At 40.5% G+C, this 20,623-nt stretch overlaps 1 protein-coding gene across 2 annotated transcripts in view; it reads right to left on the bottom strand.

Annotated features, from left to right (window-relative positions):
• Positions 1-2,568: 2,568 nt before the first annotated feature.
• Positions 2,569-20,623, bottom strand: part of NUP153 (nucleoporin 153) — a 52,126-nt gene continuing 34,071 nt past the window's right edge. For both annotated transcript variants that reach the window (XM_086608455.1, XM_086608454.1), the window contains 12 exons: positions 19,823-19,952; positions 18,110-18,247; positions 17,237-17,329; positions 16,914-17,004; positions 16,503-16,622; positions 13,654-14,268; positions 10,965-11,159; positions 9,622-10,464; positions 7,582-7,950; positions 5,644-5,904; positions 4,168-4,324; positions 2,569-3,694 (listed from right to left, as the gene is read on the bottom strand). In XM_086608455.1, coding sequence (XP_086464581.1) covers positions 3,610-3,694; positions 4,168-4,324; positions 5,644-5,904; positions 7,582-7,950; positions 9,622-10,464; positions 10,965-11,159; positions 13,654-14,268; positions 16,503-16,622; positions 16,914-17,004; positions 17,237-17,329; positions 18,110-18,247; positions 19,823-19,952 — 3,097 coding nt within the window. In that variant the 3' untranslated portion in view covers positions 2,569-3,609. The remainder of the gene's footprint in view (positions 3,695-4,167; positions 4,325-5,643; positions 5,905-7,581; positions 7,951-9,621; positions 10,465-10,964; positions 11,160-13,653; positions 14,269-16,502; positions 16,623-16,913; positions 17,005-17,236; positions 17,330-18,109; positions 18,248-19,822; positions 19,953-20,623) is intronic.

Below are 20,623 nucleotides of genomic sequence, written 5' to 3'. Positions count from 1 at the left end.
TCACATAGCTTGGATAATTTGTTTATTCTCATGTTGTTACTGTCTTGGAGAAGGTGTACAAGCAATAATGTTAGTGTCCTATTAAAATTTGAGTAAGAGTTTGGAATTCTTCTAGAGCCCAGTTTTTGTGCGTTCCTCCTGTAGGCATAACTCACCACTCTGGCCGAAGTTCTCGCCCCACCCTGGTTTGGACAATGGTTTGGTTGACAATAGAAATGTCAACCCTTTGAGCTTGGTTCTCTTTTCCTCAGGTGGAATAACTTGATCAGGAACATGCACTAGTATTCTGCGATGGTTTAGTTTGCCAAGTGGTGTTCTTCTGTGTATAAACCTCATGTTCTGTGTATGTGTTCTGATCCTCTTTTACAATGACGTTTCAGGACCAGATCCACTGCTTGATAGTGGGAGAATGACATCTTCCCATCAGTTACCTCTCTTGGAATGAAGTCACTACCTTTTTAGATAATGACTTTTAGGTATTTCTGAAGTAAAAAAAAAAAAATAATGATCTTGGCTAGAAAACTGATTTTAAAGTCTTTGCATAATCAGAAAGTGTATGTGTATCAAAATACCTCATCATTTTGAGGGTCACTGTTGTTTTATGCTAATGACTTACTACCAAACAGAAATACTTCAGCATCTTAAACGTACCATTAGCGTTAGAGCAATGTTACTGATGTGCATCGCTGAAATAAAAATGTCTAAGTAATAAATGGCAAGAAGCAGGTTTGATGTCCCAGTTTTGACTGGGACAGTTGGTTTTGCTTTTTAGCAGCTAGAAGAGCGCTGTATTTTGATTTTAGTCTGGGATTTGTTATGAGAACAATGTTGATAGTGCACTGATGTTTATAGTTGGTGCTGAGACATCAAGGACTTTCCAGCTTGCTGTGTTTTGCCAGGGTGCGGGAGCACAACAGGCTGGGGGGAGCATGGCTGGGACAGAGGGTCCACAACTCCCCTTAGGATTTGAACTTGGACTTAAGACTGAGGTCCAAACTGGCCAACGGCGTATTCCATAGGATGCAGCGTCATGCCCAGCATATCGATGAGGACTGACTGGAAAGAAGGGCTTTTGCTCACTGGGTTGTGAGCAATTACACTGTGCATCACTTGTTTGATACACATTATTATTATATACATATATATCCATATATTATTATCATTATTACTTACAATTTTATATTATCGTTATTATTAAATTGCACTTACCTCAACCCATCTGTCTCCTTCCCTTTTCCCCTTTAATTCTCTTCCCTGTTCCCTGGGGGTGGGTGAGTGGCTGTGTGGTGGCTGGGCTAAACTAGGACACCTGAACAAAGCACTGCTGTAGAGGTTGTTAAGACCACTTGAGGTAAAGATGTTCAGCTGAAACAGAACTTCACAGACACCACAGAACTGTCCTTTCAAAGAACTGCTCTGTTGACCTAAGGGAAAAGCAACACCATGGGCCAAAACTTCACTGCTACTCACTCAGGTATAAGGGAAAGCATCTCTTACCCTGTAGGAAAAAAAATACCACCCCTTCCACAGCGGGTAAAGAAAAAATTACAATTGAAGAACACAGAGCCTGCCCACGGAAGCATGTATTCATTGTGCTGTTGTGAACACTAGCTTCTAGTATCTCTTACGCAAGGTACATTGAAGATGCAGCTTTTTTGGGGGTTTCTGTAGGATGGGTACTTAGCTCTAGCACCTGCCAAAGGAAAAAAAAAGAAATTTATGGCATTTTTTGGATTTGGACATCTAGAAACACGTAACTGCTTATAATCCTTTCACAGCTACAGGGGCAGGATGTGACTGAATAGCAGCTTATACTTGTGGTTTTAAAGTCCAGTTGCTGAATATTTTCTATTTATAGAAGTAGTGATGGGAGCTCTCCACATAAAAGACTCACAAAACCAGAAGCCAACCTTTGCCCTATGGTTAGAACCAAGTACCTCATTTTGTAATACCAGCACCTGCAGCTGTGTGAGTGCTGAGCAGCACAGGGGTGAACGGCGGAAGTTCTAGCAAAAAACCCCAGCAATGCCTCTGAAACCAGTTCAAGCTTGTGCAGCTGAGGCAGGGCTCTCCAGTTCTAGCTGCAGTGAGCAATGGGATCTCCAACAATGCTGTGGCTTAGTAAAAGTTCAGCTGTGGTCCCCAGACAAACGAGCATTTCCTCTCATTTTACTAGAACAATGTCTGCTCTCCAAGAAGCTCCTCCAACTGCTACAGAAGTGGAAAAACCCCAGATTAGTCATTTACAATTGGGTGTACTTTTTCCTCTTCAGCTAGAAGGATAGTGACTGTTTATAACATTTTTTTTTTAAATAGCTTTATAAAATTTAACTGCAACTGTTGCAGCCAGGCAGCTGGCACACTAACCTACCGCTCCAAGCTAAGTCTACAATGAAGCTCTCCTTCCTAACAGGGAACACCTAACGAACTTAAGGTCCTCTAAAACTCAGCATTGGTGTCGCTGTCAAAAAGCAGAGGTTGGTTAGAGGAAGTGTGTGACATCACTCAGCTTGAGCGCATCACCTTCTACAGCTGCAGCTGCCTTCACAGAGAGTTAAAACTGCCAGACAGTATTTCATAGTTTTTATTGATGGCATTTATCCCATGGTTTAACATGTTAATTATACTGTAATAAACATGGCTTTAATATTAAACTTTTCCTTATTATCCAAAGTCACCACAGTCCATTTCAGTAAATATAAAAATATATACTTAATACTTTGTACAATACTGGTTTTTGGTCCAAACAAAAATGGATCAGAAAAGCCAATAAACTTACTTTAAGAATTCCCAATTTTTAAAGATTTTCTAAATGGATTTAGGCAACTTTGAATAATGGGATTTACATAAAATCTGAGACAATACTAAACAAAAATGGCTGTAACACACAAAATTAAAATTTCAATTTCACAGATCTGTTATGCCAAAAAAGTACATAGAGAAACAAAATTGTATTTACACATGTTTCATAATAAAATAACGAAGGCGAGACAGGTGATAAAGGGCTGTAAGAATGAAAATATAGAAATAGCATATAATTATTAAATGAAGAACTACAGATCTAACAAGTCCTTAGCATGGATCATCCTTTAATCAGTCTCCCTCTATCGGAAAATCTTAGTGCACGATACACCCAGACTCACTCACTTCACACATACACCAGCACAAACTCAGCAGAGAAACCATTCGGTACCAGCACTCTCTACTCTACGCAGCGTCCCTCGCTGAGAGAATTACAGCTCCGAGGCGTCGGTGAACGCGGATGAGCGCACGTAGTGGTGCAATGAGGAGGTATTGTACAAGCCATTCGCTGTGCAGGCTCTACTCGCGGCTACAGCCAGACCATGCCGGGTCAGTCCAAGAAGGAACTCGCTGGAGTCTAAAACAGTTTTGCTTGAGAACGGCCCTGTTGTTGCCATCTCTATTAGTTACCAAAAAAAAAAAAAAAAAAAAAAAAAAATCATCTAACTGGGGAGGCGGGAGGGAAGGGCAGCAGAGTTTTTTATTCCTTTAAGCAGATCTGACTTCAGCTAACCCAGCATGAGGTACGATTCCAACCACTGAACGATGCAGGGCAGCAGCTCCTTCCAAAGTTGCTTTAGCGGGCGATTATTTTCTACGTCTAACTGCAGTCTTTATCTTCCGACCAGGAACTGAAGATCCAGAGGCAGAGAAAACATTTTTCCCATTAGTCCTATCAAAAGAAATCAGTAGTTCAGAGTTTAGGACAGCGTAGCTGAAAATTCAGTAGCACCACTGAGCAGATATTCCAGAACAACTGTTTCATAGTCTCGTCTCACCAGTTACCAGCTGGCAACAAATGGCATACGATGGACAGGAGGAAGAGAGCTCCAGAAACCAAAAGCCATTAGATCTCTCTTACGCGGAAGGTAAGCGGCAGCGTAGCAGCTAGACACGGACCTTACCTTTCGAGAACAAGACCATTTCACAAGTGTTGATGTGTGACACTTCTGACAACCAGGCTCCTTTAGAGACACCGCTGCTTAGTTAGCCGGCCAGGCTAACGCACAGCAGGATGCCCAGTTTAGTTTCAAACTCCAGGGTTCGTCTCCTGCTGAGCACCTCACGAGTTAACAGCAGCAGAGGCTCAGCACTGTCCGCTGACATTACCCGAAGCTCAAGCGAAATTCCGATACGGTCTCTTACCCCACTGTAAATGCTGGAGGCTGGCTGAACGAAAATCCCGAAGAGCCGGAAGGCTGTGCTGGTGCTGCTGGTGCAGAATTTGCACCAAAAGTAAATACTCGGGGGTTGTTTGTAAAGTTGAAATTAGGAGTATTACTTCCAAACTGGAATACAGGACCTGGGAAGATGGGGTGGAAGCAGAAGGGAGTAAGAAAGTTGAAATTTGAGTTCATCCTTTCCAGCAAATCCTCGTGCTCTTCCCACTATATTTAACGAATTTTTTTACAGGTCGCTCGAGATGACAAAGTTGGGGAGTGGGCGGGTGCACCAGAAGTGCCAGCTCACTCCAGGAAGGGTGCACAGAAGCATTCATTCACTTCGACAGAGTCTCATACAGAGATTTTTCAAGTAACGCTGCTGGCACACTGAAAATGAATTGTTTGCTAACTTCAGTATCACCGTTAAGTTTACACCTGTGCATACTCAAGTTTATTAAAAAAGTCTTAAATTATAGCATTGAATCCTGTAGATTTATATTTAAGGAAACTTTCTTGTGTTCATGTAGTCAATCCGGAGCCTTCCTTTCGTTTAATGTGCTAACACAGCACCTCATCTTAAAAAAAAAAAAAAAATTCCTACCACCAAAGTAACTGATAAGCAACACAGACAATCCAGGGAGATTTTTTTTATCTTTATAAGCCAATATCTGAGTAATGAAAGACTGACTTTTGTACTGATTAGTACAAAAATGTCAGCTATTTTTAATGGAGGCTAAGCTTCTGGAGGTAAAACTTCCAAGAGGGAAAGACGACGCTTTTCCCTTTAAGTATCTGATGTGATGATATCAAATACATACATTCTGGCAGCGTGTTTTTCTTTTTTAGTAATTACTAGTGTGGAACAAGTCTTTCTTACACTTAAATTACAAGGATTGTTCTCTGCCTTCCCATGGTATTTTATACTTCGTTAGTAAAAACAACTTTAAATAAAATCTTAACCCATAAACACTTAAAAATAATTCTGACCATATTCTTACACAACAAAGCCCCCAGTCCAAATCAATTGCCAAAGCCTTTTAACGATGTCAGATAACGAAGAACTACTCTAACAAACCCAAAAAGAATAATTTTGCAGTGCTTCTGCCATTCTGGTTCGTACCATCTTACCAGTGAATGCTCCATGGTTTTCAGATTTTTCCAGAAAATAAACTGCAATATTCAGTGGCAGGGTTGCGACCTCCATGTCTGCCAAGTCTCTTGCCGAGAAGGCTTACTGTGAAGGTGGCATACCCCTGGCACATCCTCCACAGTCAGGACTGAGACGCAAATGACTTAACTCTGTACCCTTTATTTTTGTGGAGGGCAATTCTTACCCTTAAATATGTGCTGAAGGCAGAAGTCTTTCTCCATGTAATTTAAGGTGCACTTCATGTGAAAAAAGGGGGAAAAAAAATCATCTTTGAGACCACAAGGGAAGAGGATGATGGCTGTCACTCACCAGAACTGGGGGTACCAGAGCCAAACCCTGGCTGCTGGGTCGCTTGCTGTCCGAACACAGCGGGCTGAGTGCTGCTGGTCACCGAGCCGAAGGCAGGAGGAGCAGGCTGAGCGCCCGCTGAAAACAACGTTCCAAAACTGGGAGCACTTGGCTGGCTGGACCCTTGGCTCTGGCCAAATGCTGGTGGCTGACTGGCACCAAATGCTGGGCCGGCAGCAGGCGCCAGAGGCCCAGAGCCAAACGGAAACGAAGAGGACGACCCTCAGGGAACAGAAGAGAAATGTCAGTATACGCAGGATTTTTTCCCAAAAAAAAAGGCTGAATCTAGAAACAAAGGCTCTAAAACCTCATCCTTCCCTAGTCTGGTAGCTGAATACTCATCTTAATTTCAGACAACTTGTGTGAGAATACAAAAACACCCACTACGTCAGCCACAACAGGAACTGCACATTTTCTTGTAGGTGACAAGAGCAACACCACGTTTACAAGGGTCAGAAGAAATTAAATCTTAAACACGTTGGTTGTCTAGACTCAAATTACTGTGTTAACGTTCTTGTTCTAGAAACAGATTCCCACAAATAGTACATTTTAATTTGTATTTACTAAAAGCTGTTTATATCACACACAGAGAACGTTCATTCAAATTGTATTTTTCAAGCACCCAAAATACAGCTCCCTGCTTATCAGGAGAACATGGATTGATCTCGTCAGCAGCTGCGCACCTCCTTGCCCAAGCATTTATCATTCTCAACTTCTGGAGACCAAATCAAGCTTGCCCTGAGCTCTCCATACTCAAAAACTCGGTTTAGCAGCACAATTCTCTACGCAACACCAACAGGGAACCACCGCGCTTGTTTAACTGCTTCAGTTCACGCAATAACAACATGAAAACATGTGACTCAACAGTGGCTCTACATAAAAGGGGACACTTTAAACAGCCCCCACGCAACGGAAAACACCCTCAGGTGCACCGTAATTTGGACTGGCTGACTGTTTGTCTTTCCAAGAAGATGAACATGGTAGAAGTTAATACAGGCTTCTGCATAAAACAAGAAATCCTTTGTGAAGATGTTTGGAATATGGCATCACCTACCAACAAAATGACACTGAAAGTAACTAATTTGTAAGCAGGTTAAATTGAGCTGCTGGTTGTTATAATTTAGGACTGTCTTCTCTCTGTTTCTGATACACAAAAAAGCATAGAAATTTAATTTCTGTGAATGACAGGGTTAAGCAACCAGATCAAACTAGATAAAGTCGGTTCCTCACAGATTCAACTTTATTTCCAACATACTGCTAGGCTAGCAGGAATACAGGTGATTTGGCCGATTTAGTCTTGTGTCAAACTGCTAAATTTATCTAGTGGGACAGCGAACATAAAATGTGAAGAAACTTTAGATTCTTATCTCTGTCTTCTCTAAATGGCTATAAAATTAACAAACACTGGTCATAGTGCTTATTAGAAACCAATCCTTAGCAGCAGCAACTGCATGTAGAGGTACTGTGTTTATATATACTTATGAAAGAAGGATTTTGCAAATCTTGACATTATTTACAGCACTTTAGAGTTTCAGGTACAGGAGAGAAAAATCAGCGAAGTTGTAATTCATTGACTCCGAACCGTAAGCACTAGACTGACAGTGAGAAGAAAGAAACTACCACTCTCATGGTAGAAAGTTTCTATACGAATTGAAATCCAGTAAAGGGTTGTCCTTCGCTAAAACACCGCTGCTGCCAGTTCATTCCTAAACTGTTTCCCAGGCTGACTGTGAAAAATTGACCCTCCATTTATATTGTTGAATATAAATACTCAATTATTTTTCTCTACTTCCATGCATTTGGCCTACACGTTCTCCAAAGTAAAATATTCATGAAACAGGATTTCCTTGGTCCACTATGTAATGGCAAAACCGAGAAGACCATCTATTTAAAATGTACCTGTTGTACTTGATGTGGTTGTGGCTCCAAAGGTAAAGCCTGAATTTGCTGTATTGGTACCGCTGGCTCCCGAACCAAAGACAAAGGAAGCAAGACCCGTGCCAGTGCTTGAAGATGTGGTTGCTGGTTTGTTTTCTTGAGAGAAGCCGAACGACTGAGAGGCTGCAGATTCTGCAGAATTGCCAAAAACAGAGCTGCTCACAGTGTTGCTGGGTTGTCCAAACACGAAGGGAGCGGGAACTGGCTGAGGATTTGAGGAAGAGATGGCACTGCCAAACACACTGCTGCTGTTGGCTGAAGTGGTGGGTAAAACTGTGCTGGAGGAACTTGAGCTCAAGAAACTGAAGGATGGTTTTGCTGCTCCTTGATCTGAAAGGAAGAACAGTACATAAAGCACCACAGCAATGCCCAGTGCAGTACAGCAAGTAGGCTCCTATTTCGATAAGCGTACAAAAAGCAGTCCTGAATGACACCTCAATTACTATCCCAGCCACTGATGCTTACCTAAGATCTAGATGTGATGTGCTGGTTGCTGCCATCCACAATTAAAGGAATGGAAGAATTGTGAAGAACAAAGACACCACTGCAGTCTAGGTTTCATCGATTACAAACACTAAGCATTGGCTGTCATTAACTGAACCAGTATTAACCAGTACTTCTGAACTCTTCAAACAAAAATATATTTCAGATGTTCTTAGAAGAACAACATCGATCACCTGCAACAGTTTTATGGTTTTGCTCAATGGGGTATTGAAAAACACAGCGATAAAGTTGCATTTGTAGCTTGTTGGAGCTCTAAGTCAAGCAAAGGTTACTGTCCTCCAGCCTAGCTCTTCCAAGCTGAAGTTCCATGTACTCAAGCACCTGCAAGACGTGCTTTCAGGAGCAACAGAGAACAGTCCTCCATTGAGACGGCTGTTATAAAGTACGAGTGCAGTTTTACACACTGAGAATAAAGCTGTCTTTTAAAGTCAGTCACTCTTCAGCTTTCCCTAAGCTGCTGGTCTAATTCTTGCTATTAATTTATGATCTTGTTTTCAATTTCCCATTATCTTTTTTCCCAGCAGTTATGGCCCCTTTTCAACTATGCCCTTTTTAAGAATTTTTAAGAATTTAAGAATTATACCATTCTTCAGAGCACTTGTTAAAATTTGCTTTTTGCACAAGGTGGTTCATCAAGTTTCCATGACTAAACCAAACTCCTGAACTTTACCTGGCAGGTAAAAAAAACTCCACAAACCAAACCTAACCTCAAAATCCACCACCTACCCACCAGTCTCCCCTCTCCCGAAGCCCACAATCCTCCAAAAACTGTTCAGTAGCCGTTCAACCTAAGAATACTGTGATCAAAACCCGTATAACCCTCTGTATTGCTTTTATTCAGGGTTATTACTGATGTCCTTTTCCGTATCACTTCAGAAGTTAGAAACTAATTCTGTTCTCTAAAACACAGTTGCTAAGTCACACAAATGGAGTTTAACAACACAGAATTTTTCCACACAGTGATCACCACTGCAGAACTTTAATCCTCCACTGCAGACTTTCAACAAATTAAAGGAATATAAAACTATGTAATATCTATCAAGTGACTTTTGTACCTTTGTAGCAGTAGAGAAACAGCGGTCCGCCCTGCAGCACAGCTGCAAGTACACGGCAATAAGACACTCCCTCTCTCATCCCCTTTCTCGGTGAAAAGCAACGCTGCACCGTGCTGCGGCATTTATCACCAGCTGTCCTGCTGCCACTGAGACAACACAACTTCTGTGTTCATACAAGCAGGGATACAGGTTCCTTAAGGTGTGGTGACTTTTTTTATCTAAACCTAGAGTTAAAACTCACTGAAATCTAAAAAGGACTTGCTACATACTGTCTACACACCAACAACCAGAACTCAAGACCGGCTGCAGGTAGTAATGAAGCCTTTTCTAAAGCTCTAACGCATGAATATATCAAATCCCACAGAATTTGTCCAGTATGGCTTCAGAGGAATTATTTGACAGACACAAGCAGACACGCAAAGACAAAAGATGTTCCGTTTACCTGAAGTACTGGTTTGTGCCCCAAATGCAAACGACGGCTTTGCCTGCTCAGCTTCCTTCTCCGATGGTTTAACAAAACTAAAATTGAATATAGGTTTTGCTGTGCTCTCCTCTTTGGTATGCTCAGCCGTCTCAGCTGAAAAGATAGGTTGTGCCTTTAACTCTTCATTGTCAGCTTTCTTTCCAAATGCTAATGCAACACCAGAAGTGACAGAGTCCTGTTTCTCTTCTGTCCTTCCCAAAACAAACTGCGAGGCAGGTGCAGGCTCCACATTGCCAAAAGAGAAGCTCCCCTTTTTTGGAAGAGTTTCATCCTTTTTCTCATCTGGCTTCTTAAATGCAAGAGCAGGTGTTGCTACCTCCTCTTCTGCCACAGTTCCAAAAGTGAAGCCACTGACCCCGGTTTTATTCTCATTGGTAGCTATGGAAGAAGTAGAATTCGTGCCAAAACCAAAGCCTCCCAAAACTGGTTCCTCTTTCTTTTCCTGCTGTCCCAGGCTCGCTGTCCCAAACTGAAATGTTGAAGGAGCCTGACTGCTTGTAGATGGAAGTCCAAAGGTAAAACTGTTACTTTTACCTTCTTTTTTACTGTCTTCTGATTTAGAGTCTGAGGAAGAAACTCCAAATTTGAAGTCCTCTGAACTAGTAGGAAACTTAAATCCCCCAGTCACAGCGTTGGAGGACGCAGATTCAGATGCAATGCCGAACTTGAAGCTCCCTTGCTCTCCAAATTTAAAATTTCCTGTGCTACCTAATGTATGAGAAGATTCAGAGGAAGACGACTGGACTCCAAATGTAAATGATGGCACTGCAGCATTTGTGGACACAGCAGCAGTACCAAAACCTGCAGAAATAAGCAACAATGCTAAATTTGCACTCTATGATGTAATATACCTAGGCTTTAGCTACAGGGCTGGGATTCTAGTACTGAACTTCCCAGAGTCACAACTGTTTAAAAAAAAGAAACAACGAACCACAAAATAAATAAGAAAACTCCACATTTTCTCCCTATATAGACCTTTTCGCAGTGGTATTCTTCTATCCACCACTTGGCTTTAAAAAGGATACGGCTGGCTTCTTTGAAAGATTATGCTTTTAGCCTAAACTCTAAATGAACAACATGTAAGGCTTGTAAGGCAACAACTATGTCATTAATACAAGCTTTTCTCTAAAAAAGCATTATCTTTTCCTGGGGAAAGGGTGTAGAAACATAGGCTTAAGCAACATTCCTAGAGGAAAAACGAACAATTTTGCCATACTTCAAAGGAAAAACAATTGTGCTTAAAAATAAACAAAAGAAAAAAAACCCTGCAGAACGCACACCCTTGTTTTTCTCATTATTACCTTTGAGCTCTGCTTTGGTGCCCGGCTTCGCGCTTTCACAGGCTACACATTTTGTGGCTTCTGCTTTGTTTTGGACCAAGCAGACCTCACAATCCCAGCTTCCTTCAGGCTTCTTGAATTTGTCTAAATCCATAAATCCTCCAGAAGAAGTAGAAAATGCAGAAGCATTGCTACTGGTCACAGGCACTGAACTCCCTGAGGAATAAACAAGATAATTAATCATCCTGCTTAAATGATCAAGTCAACATGAAGTTTTTAAGAAACTCTTAAATGCTCACTAAAATTACAAAGCAGACAAGCGTAACAGTAAAAAAAAAATTAAAAAATCAAGCTACAAGTTAATTTCAGTCACTCAATCCGAGAATGTAAACAATAGAAACACCTAGATTCTTCTTTATAATCTTACAATTCTTATCACTGTCAAGTGATGCGAGGCTGAGAATTTACCAGAGTGATTCACCACCAAATCCCAAAGACAATGTTCAAAACTACACTGTGACAAAAACAACCACCAGAGGAACTCAAAGCTTCCAAACTCACAACTCTGCATTTGCTACACAAGCTACACTGTCATCAACAGCAGCAGAAACCTCCATAGAGAGGCCCAAAAGACAACTCTTGCCTTCTGCTTTTCCTCCCCTGTAAAGGAAGAGATGTCACTTGATGCTGCACCCCAACAGAAAACTTCAGCTCTGTACGTGTGAGGATTGAAGTGGACATCCAGAAGGCACAAAAACATCACGTAACTGTCACGTTCACCTCCAGTGTCAAACCACTGAGGGTGGCATTTCAGAGAGAGGCAGAAGATAATGCCTCAAATTCAAAACAGTAAAGACAGGAATGGGTCTTCTCTTCAACAACACACCACAGAGAATTTTTATCCTCCTTTTAGTTGCCTCACTCTTCCCCTTGACAGACCGAATTGTTGTGGTTTAACTCAGTCAGACACTAAACACCACGCAGCCGCTCACTCACCCTCCCCCACCCCCCAGGGAATGGGGAAGAGGGGAAGAGAATTAATGAGGAAAAGGGAAGGAGACCGATGGGTTGAGATAAGAACAATTTACAAATTGTTATTATTAATAATTGCTATTATTAATAATAATAATAATGTATGGAGAGCGAGATATATATATATATATGTATCTTGATAATAATATAAGCAGACAAGTGACGAACAGTGTAATTGCTCACCACCCAGTGACCAACGCCTGGCCTGTCCCAGCAAGTGATCCCCAAAACAGGTAAGTCCCGATACTACAATCCCAGACAACAGAGAGGCCCAAAAAGAGAGCGAGAAAGAGAGAAAACGCCAAGAGACCAAGAGAGCCCTCAGAAGAGAAAGAACCTTTCTTCCCACTCAGCCCTCATCTATATGCTGGGCATGAAGTTGCATGTTATGGAATACTCCACTGGTCAATTTGGCCCTCAATCCTAAATCTAAAGTTGAAATCATAAGGGGAGTTGTGGGCCCTCTGTCCCGGCCATGCTCCCCGCTATCTTGTTGTGCTCCTGCACTCTGGCAAGAATGCAGGAAGCTGAAAAGTCCTTGATGTCTCAGCACCGACTACAAACATCAGTGCGCTGTCAACATTGTTCTCATAACAAATCCCAGACTAAATTCAAAACACAGCGCTCTTCTAGCTGCTAAAAGAAAAACCGACTCTGTCCCAGTCAAAACCAGGACAGTAATATAACTGAAATCCTCTGTACGGTGGTGGTCACGGCAAACTGCTCCCATTTCCAAAATTCCTCCTTGCAATGGCTAGAGTCTCAGACAAAGTGCCAGCTGATCACTCCGAGGCTGAAAGTTCCTGAGAATAAGCTGCCTCTGAAATGCATTATTTTACCTGAAATTTCACTCTTACTGTGCAGGATGATTACAAAAGCCCAACTGAGTCCATGTTGGATTTTTTTTTTCCACCCAGGGGTATATTTGCGAAGGTCTTTTTTGACATAATAGTATATTAAATGTTAAGAGCCAACAAAAATTAACACTAAAATAATTACTCATGCTTTAAAAACAATACACTCACCAGACTCAAAATCATTTACAATGGTAAACAACCCAGTGCTGCACTGAAGAAGGCACCCACCTCCCCAAGGTCTGAAAGGACCCTGACCTTCCAGGACAAGGTCACCCATGCTCTGAAAGGTTACCAGAGGCCTTCATAGGCATAGCTGAACATAGCTAAAACATATTGGTTTAGCTTCAGATAACTAGTTTAAGACTGCACTCTCTTGAAATCTGGCTTCAAACTTCTGCTCAATTACACACAAATGTTGAGTGGAGATATTTTTGGCCACATTCTGTAAACACCGTATCCACTTATGTCTTGAAACAGAAAAAAAAAAAAAAAAAGTAATTTTAAATTCTTTCTATGGAGTTCACATTTTTCCCCAGTGAAAATGAGTAAATTGGTTTTAAGTTAATTAAGGTATCTAGTTGATTTGTCTTTCCTCAGCAGCTGCAAAGCAAGGTATATTTGCTTCAATTCAGCTCTGCAGTAAGACATTTCACAACCAGTTCACTTCATGTGACAGGCTGGAATCTGGGCTGAGATCTCAAAAGTGCCTGTAGCCACTCCGGCAGGCAGGCACTAATCCATCCCGTCTGGCACACAGCCACGCTGCTGGAAAGCCACGCGCAGAGGCTGAGACTGAAACAACAGAAAAGAGAAGAACACACCTGGTTTCTCGGATTGACAAGCCACACATTTGCTGTCTTCTGCCTTATTTGATACGAGGCACACCGCACAGTCCCAAGAGCCTTTTGGCTTCTTAAATTTGTCTCCAAACCCCAGAGTGACTGCTGTGTCAGTGCTGCTGGAGGATGATGTCACTGTCACCGAGTTGTCCACAGCTGCTGGCAACGTCAGAGCAGGCATTACTCCTGTTCCCGGCTTTGGTGTCTCACACGCCACACATTTTGTAGCTTCAGGTTTGTTCTGGACCAGACAGGTATCACAATCCCATGTGTTGGGTGCTGGTTTAAATTTGTCTCCAAAGCCCAACGTCCCTGCTGTAGGGGCTGCTGCCTTAGAGGTGACACACTGGCTTGAGCTCATGGTCTGTTTTGCACTCTCAACTGCTGACGCTTTAGCAGCCTGGCATGTTACACATTTGTCATCGGTGGCTTTGTTTTGCAGACACGGGTCATGCGTGTCAGACTGCCAAAATGAGGATGCTTGTTTAGAGGTGTCTTTACCTGCAGAAAAACTACTTATTGCAGGCCTTGTATAGACCACTGTGCTTGTAACAGGCTGTGCAGATGTAGTAGAGTGTGTTTTCACAGACATAAAGCCTAGAAAAAAAAAGAAACAGGAGGAGATCTTACTGGTAAAGCAGTACCCTCACTACATAGAAGTTATTTATAATACTACACGGCATGAATTTAAACCAAGTGCCAACGGTTACAACTACACATTCCAACTAACCGCAAGAGGAAGTCTCCCTGGAAATCTTATCTAAAGGGATGAAATTTCATACACTGCACTGGGACACAACAGAACATTTATTTAAAGCTTGATTTAACTCTTCATTTCCAAGAAAGTTTTAAATGTAAATCTTCACTGGTAGATGCAAGTGTGAACAAACAGTACTGAAACTGACTGCCCGTCACAGACTAGAAATAATCTAATTTCATTTTAAGACACCACACCCAATCGAATCAAATTTCTAAACCTATTTCTGCCATAGGAGATGACTCACATTTACTTTAGCAGCTGTACAGCAGTTAGTACTTGGAGCAGCAATCCACATGGTATTTCCCCACAGATACTGAGTATTAATTAAGTCATAAAAATTAAGACAACAGAACAATTGTTATCTATAATCTTTGTTCAAAATGCACTAGATACAGGCTAACTCCTTATTTAAAAGTGCCAATTTTAACAGAAAACAAGAACCACCAATATGGAAACACTAAAGAAAACGCTACAGCAATGTATCTTAGATCGCAGCACAAATTACTTGTTAAGCTAAAATGAAGAGTTTGCTTTTTTATTATTACTATGTTGTTTTGGGGTTGGGGTTTTTTTTTTATATCAGAAGTGGAGCACTTGAACAGTGCAGATTTAGAACTCACTTCTTTTAAACTGATAAAGAAAACGAATGTTACATTCAGGTCTTTCCTCCTGGGCTGTATCAAAAGAAGTGTGGCCAGCAGGTAGAGGGAAGTGATTCTGCCCTTCTACTCAGCTCTCGTGAGACCCCACCTGGAATACTGTGTTCAGCTCTGGAGTCCCCAACATAAGAAGGAGATGGAGCTACTGGAGTGAGTCCAGAGGAGGGCCACGAAGATGATCAGAGGGCTGGAGCACCTCTGCTCTGGAGACAGGCTGAGAGAGTTGGGGCTGTTCAGCCTGGAGAAGAGAAGGCTCCGGGGTGATCTTATAGCAGCTTTCCAGTACCTAAAGGGGGCCTACAGGAAAGCTGGAGAGGGACTTTTTACAAGGGTGTGTAGTGATAGGACAAGGGACAATGGCTTTAAACTGAAAGAGGGGAGATTTCGATTAGATATAAGGAAGAAATTTTTTACATTGAGGGTGGTGAGGCACTGGAACAGGTTGCCCAGAGAAGTTGTGGCTGCCCCATCCCTGGAAGTGTTCAAGGCCAGGTTGGATGAGGCTTTGGGCAACCTGGTGTAGTGGAGGATTTCTCTGCCCATGGCAGGGGGGTTGGAACTAGATGATCTTTGAGGTCCCTTCCAACCCTAACCATTCTATGATTCTATTCTATGATTTTCTCTCACTTAGCTCCTTCCAATATAAAAAGGCCCCATCTTCTTCAGTAGTATACAGATTTGTCACTTCACAAAAAAAAGTCCTGATGCAACTGAAGTATTATGGGAAAAGATCAAATTCAACAAAGTCCTTTTTCTTAAAACAAAAACCATCGTCTACACACACACGCTTCATTAAACAGTTCAAAACAATTTCAATTGGTTAAAAATAAAAATCAGAAAGGGGTTTTTAAAGCTAAATAGCCCACTTCTGCTTAAAATTTACATTTGAATCCATAGTAACTGTTATAATTTAAGGGCAAAAGATTTGCAGCTTTTGAAACATCTTTAGGAATGAAACTGTCTTTACTAGTCTTAATTTCCAGGGATGGTGAAGGTGGGAGAGGAATGTTTGTGAAGCGTTTTACAAACATTTCCTTTCCAATTCTGCAAGTTTGATTTATTTAAAATGAAGCACTGATTATTTGGCTAATTCTCTTTATACTTCACTTACAATCACCTCCTAACACATAAAGGAAAAGTAATTTATCCTGTTTGAAGTTGTAGTTTTCCTTTCAGCAATACAAAAGCCACTTAGGGTGGATCTCCTCTTCTATTCTAACAGATACAGCATTTAGTGGAATGCTCTCCTATCTTTGCATTTACAGCTAATATTGCACTAACCCTGACAAAGTGTTTGGGTTTTTGGTGGTGTATTTTTTTTTGTTGGGGTGGTGTTTAATTTAAAACCCAATGCAGTTATACACTAGCATATTTTTTGCAGTATCTTTTAAAAAATGAGTTCATTATCTCACCAGGGCTTTTTAGAATGTCTAACACACTTCCTTCCTTTAAGACCTTTGCAGGTTTGGAGAAGACATCGTATTCTTCTTTCTCTTCCTTCTTATTGCTGGTGCTGTTTACAGTGGTGGTATCTTTAAAAACAAAGCAAACAAAAAACACCTTTCACAAAGAAATCCACTTAAAAGATAATCACATTTGCTAGACACAAGAATTTCCAAGTTTCAAACTTCTTATGTAAGAATCTTCAAAACTCTACCTTGTTTACAACAGTTGATAATTACAAGTTTGTTAAAAGCAGATCTGTCACTGAAAACATACTTTGCCTGGAATTACTAATATGTTCAGAAAGGACAGATCTACTATTTAATATACAAAAAAAGAAAATCAGCACTTCAGATCTGAAATGCTAAAATTTCTGTTACCTAGAGTAAGTAAGGACGTCACTGGTGTATCACTGGATCCAGAAAGCTCTGCTGATTTTACAACAGGAACACTAAATGTAAAACCGATCTGCTGTGAAAAAGAGAGAATTTTCAGGTTCTGGAACCAAAGAAACTTTCATCAAATTTCACAAATAAAAATCCGAAATCCAGTCTTCAAACTTTTTGTATACATGCTGGATGACAAATTATAAGCCAGACCTACATATTTATTTTCCCCATTATCAGGGCCCATTCTGCTTTATCGTTCTGCAGGATTCTACTAAAGGCTTGAGAAAGGGTTGAGCTTTACTTATTTTACTTACAGATAACGGAGGTAGCACTTCCGCCTCAGTAGATTTCACAATTGGAGATGAAAATCTGAACACAGGACTGCTAACATTACTTGCTGGTTGTACCTGTATTTTCAAAAGAATTAAGGTTTGTATCTAAAAGAAAGAAACCCTGGTGAAACAACAGCAGCTAGCTGAATTCACTAACAGATGTTCTGCAGTGAAGCTGGGAAATCTGATGTTCGATATTTATTTCTAATTTACAGATAAGAGTTATACTAAAAGAAAATGAAGCTTGCAAGTGAGCTTACAGCACCATATCATCAAAAACAAACCCCATAAACCAAAAGAAAAAAAACCTGAGATGCTACTTAGATCTAAATATATTAAATATATGGAAAAGCAGACCAGGCAGCTTAAGAACCTCAAACTAACTCAGCTCAGTTGTATTCAGAGCTTCAGCAAATACTTCAACACATTGTAAGAGATACTTGCCTTCAAAACATATTTCAAGTACTCTGGAGCGGATGAATGTTTATTTTACTGCAATATTATTCCAATTATTGCACCCTAGGCTCATATTGTATGCTAGGCTTATATGACCATTCATGCTACTTCTAAATTAGTAACTTAACTTGGCATAAAATCCCAACAAAATTTCCACAGCATTTGAACCAGTTATACAATTATGTTGACCAGAAGTTTGCAAAGTGTAAGATGGACAGAGGCCGAATCAAAAACTTTATGTGTCCCCCCACCTCCAAATCAGAACACAACCTTGATTTATTCAATAAGATATAAATTAATGTGGGTTAGTTTCATGAGCACCACGAAGAAGTTAACATGCAACAAAGCAGATGTATCCTCATCCTAAAGAAGTATTCGAAGTAGACAACAAAGCCTTACCTTGTTCACCGCTGCTGTTGAAACAGCACTTGGTGACGATGAGACGGTACTGCTGGCAAGAAAACTAAAGCTGAACGAAGGCAGTGATGCAGTACTGATGGGCAGGGGTACTTTCGGTAGCACTGGTTCCTCTACTTCCTAGATGTAAATTTTAATTGGTGTAAATTTTGATTTTTCGTTCTTTAAAATAGTGGTACATTTTAGTTTTTCTCTTTTGCAAGACATACTACTTTTCTACCCTGTCCCACCCTTAATTTCTTAACCAAGGTAAATATAATGGAGAGATCTATAGATTAAGATAAAGCAAGTTTTCAAAAGGAATTCTAACCTCCCCACCTCAGTCTGCCACGTCATTTTGATTTATGGCAGGCGTGTTTCCATGCAATACTACATTCACCACCTGTCCAGTAAGAATACTGGAAGTTAGCTCAAAATTGTTACCTTTGCAGAACAGAGGGGGGCACAGATCAGATTTATTTTTGTTTTCTGTACTTAGTTATTAAAGATCTAGAGAAATATCATTCTTCCTAATAATCCTCTCATCTCTTCAATTAAGAGTACACTCTCAAAAGAAAGTGTTCCTCTTGCAAAATTAGATACGACAGCTGCCAAAGTTTCTGTAGCCACTACTGCAGCAAACTTGGAAAAAGATAATGTGTAAAGAAGTATGTGGATTCCTAAGAGTACCAAAAACCCCAAACCTAAGCACAAAACACAAAAAAAAAGCCTGGCTAGCAGCACAGAAGATGATACTCTAGGAAATCTAGTCTATATGATGTATCAAGGATGCAAATTTAGAACTCAGAAACCGGTGTACCTTAGAAACTTCTGGTCTTCTGCTTGCCTTTTAAACTACATATCAAGATTAGATTAGTTAGGGTTTAGATGGGAAGTGCCAATCTAATCACAACTCGCACAGTAGTACCAAGATCTACCCAGAAGTGACTGTAGAGAGATGTAAGTTACTACTACAGAAATTTAAGGTATCCTACTGCTTACATCTATTTCACCGTTTTGATTTGAAGAGTCTATTTGACCTCGATATTCAGGCCATTTGTATTACAGAAACACTTTCCAGTATTTACTATTTCTTCATTTTGCATCAGCCAGAAGACTGATTTAAAATTTTTTATATTTAAGATCCAGTGGTAGGCAGCTTGCAAAACATGCAATCAGAAAAACAATCTTCCAGATAGTCATGACCATAGTTTTATTAAATGGACTCTTCCCGTTAAGAAAAAAAACCCTCTCAAAATGAGTTTGATTAAGGGCCAAAAATTGTGAATGATCATTAGTCAATACACATAACACTGTCTTCTGCTTCAGATTCTTGGCCTGTATCTTTCTACATGATTTAAATATGAAATAACAAATCAAATAAACTGTTTACTTAACTCGGCATTTGTTTCAAACATCATTCCTTTATAAAAACTCTACAAACCCCCAACAAAATTCAGTCATTCAATTGCTAATGAGAAACTTTATAGCATGAAGCATCTCCAAGATAATATGACTAACGATTTCAAAAACATAAAAACGAAGTTGAGGCACTTAAACAGATAAATAAATTGGAGCCTGCCCTGAAACCCACAGCAAAAACCCCAAAAAACTGAAGTGGCATTATTATAAATTACTATGAGATAATCAAACTGGCATACTTAGCTAGGCAGGTCAGTCATCTCAGTGAGAGCAATTAACCTAATTGTCCCTTACCTGTTGTTCTTGTCCAGGTTTTGATATATAGTGTACTCCTCTTTCTCTTCTCATCTTGCCACCACCACCCACTCCTCCTGAAGACAGACCGTTGGATGCAGGAGTATCGAATTTGGGGTAGGTTAAATTGCTGGTACAGAATAACAATATGTAGGTTGAGGAATGGGAAAAATAAAAAAAAGAATAGGAAAAATAAAAGAAAAACAATTTATCAACTAATTGTTTCAAGCTGTTATAGCCACTATTAGTCCTAGAACTGCCTCCTAATCAGAATCAGAAGAAAACTCTCACACAAGTTGCTAAATGCCGGTAAACATCTGACGTTCTAAACTGCAAAAGCTGCATTAATAAGAGCAGCAATGAGAAGGACGTACACAAGAAACAGTCACAACATCCAGAAAGGAATGATGTATGAGTCAGAAGACCTGAAATAGAAGAACTAATTTAAATTGTTATTTTCTAATGTTTCCTTTTAATAGTCCAGACAGCGGAAACTTCGACTGCCAGTTCTCCAGTTCTGTGATGAGCATGTATCTTTGCAGAGATATAAAAGAACAACTAAAAATATATACGAAGAGGGAGAAAGAGAGAGAGAGAGCGCGAGAGCGCACATGTGTGTGCACATGCATATGAAATGCTGCTGACAGCTCTTGTGGAATAGAGGTGCTTAAACTTGTGTGGCAAGATAACATGGCAAAAGCTTCAGAAGCAGCTCTGGCCTTCCTGGGCCATCAGCAGAAGTGGCAGAGGTGTTTGGGAGTGCCAACGTTCCAGAAGCCTTTTCAGACCTGAATACAGATC

This window comes from Tauraco erythrolophus, chromosome 3 (genome assembly GCF_009769465.1).
Source record: "Tauraco erythrolophus isolate bTauEry1 chromosome 3, bTauEry1.pri, whole genome shotgun sequence".
NCBI lineage: Eukaryota > Metazoa > Chordata > Aves > Musophagiformes > Musophagidae > Tauraco > Tauraco erythrolophus.
Note: the sequence above shows the minus strand (reverse complement) of the source record. Positions and strands in the feature narration are given on the sequence as shown.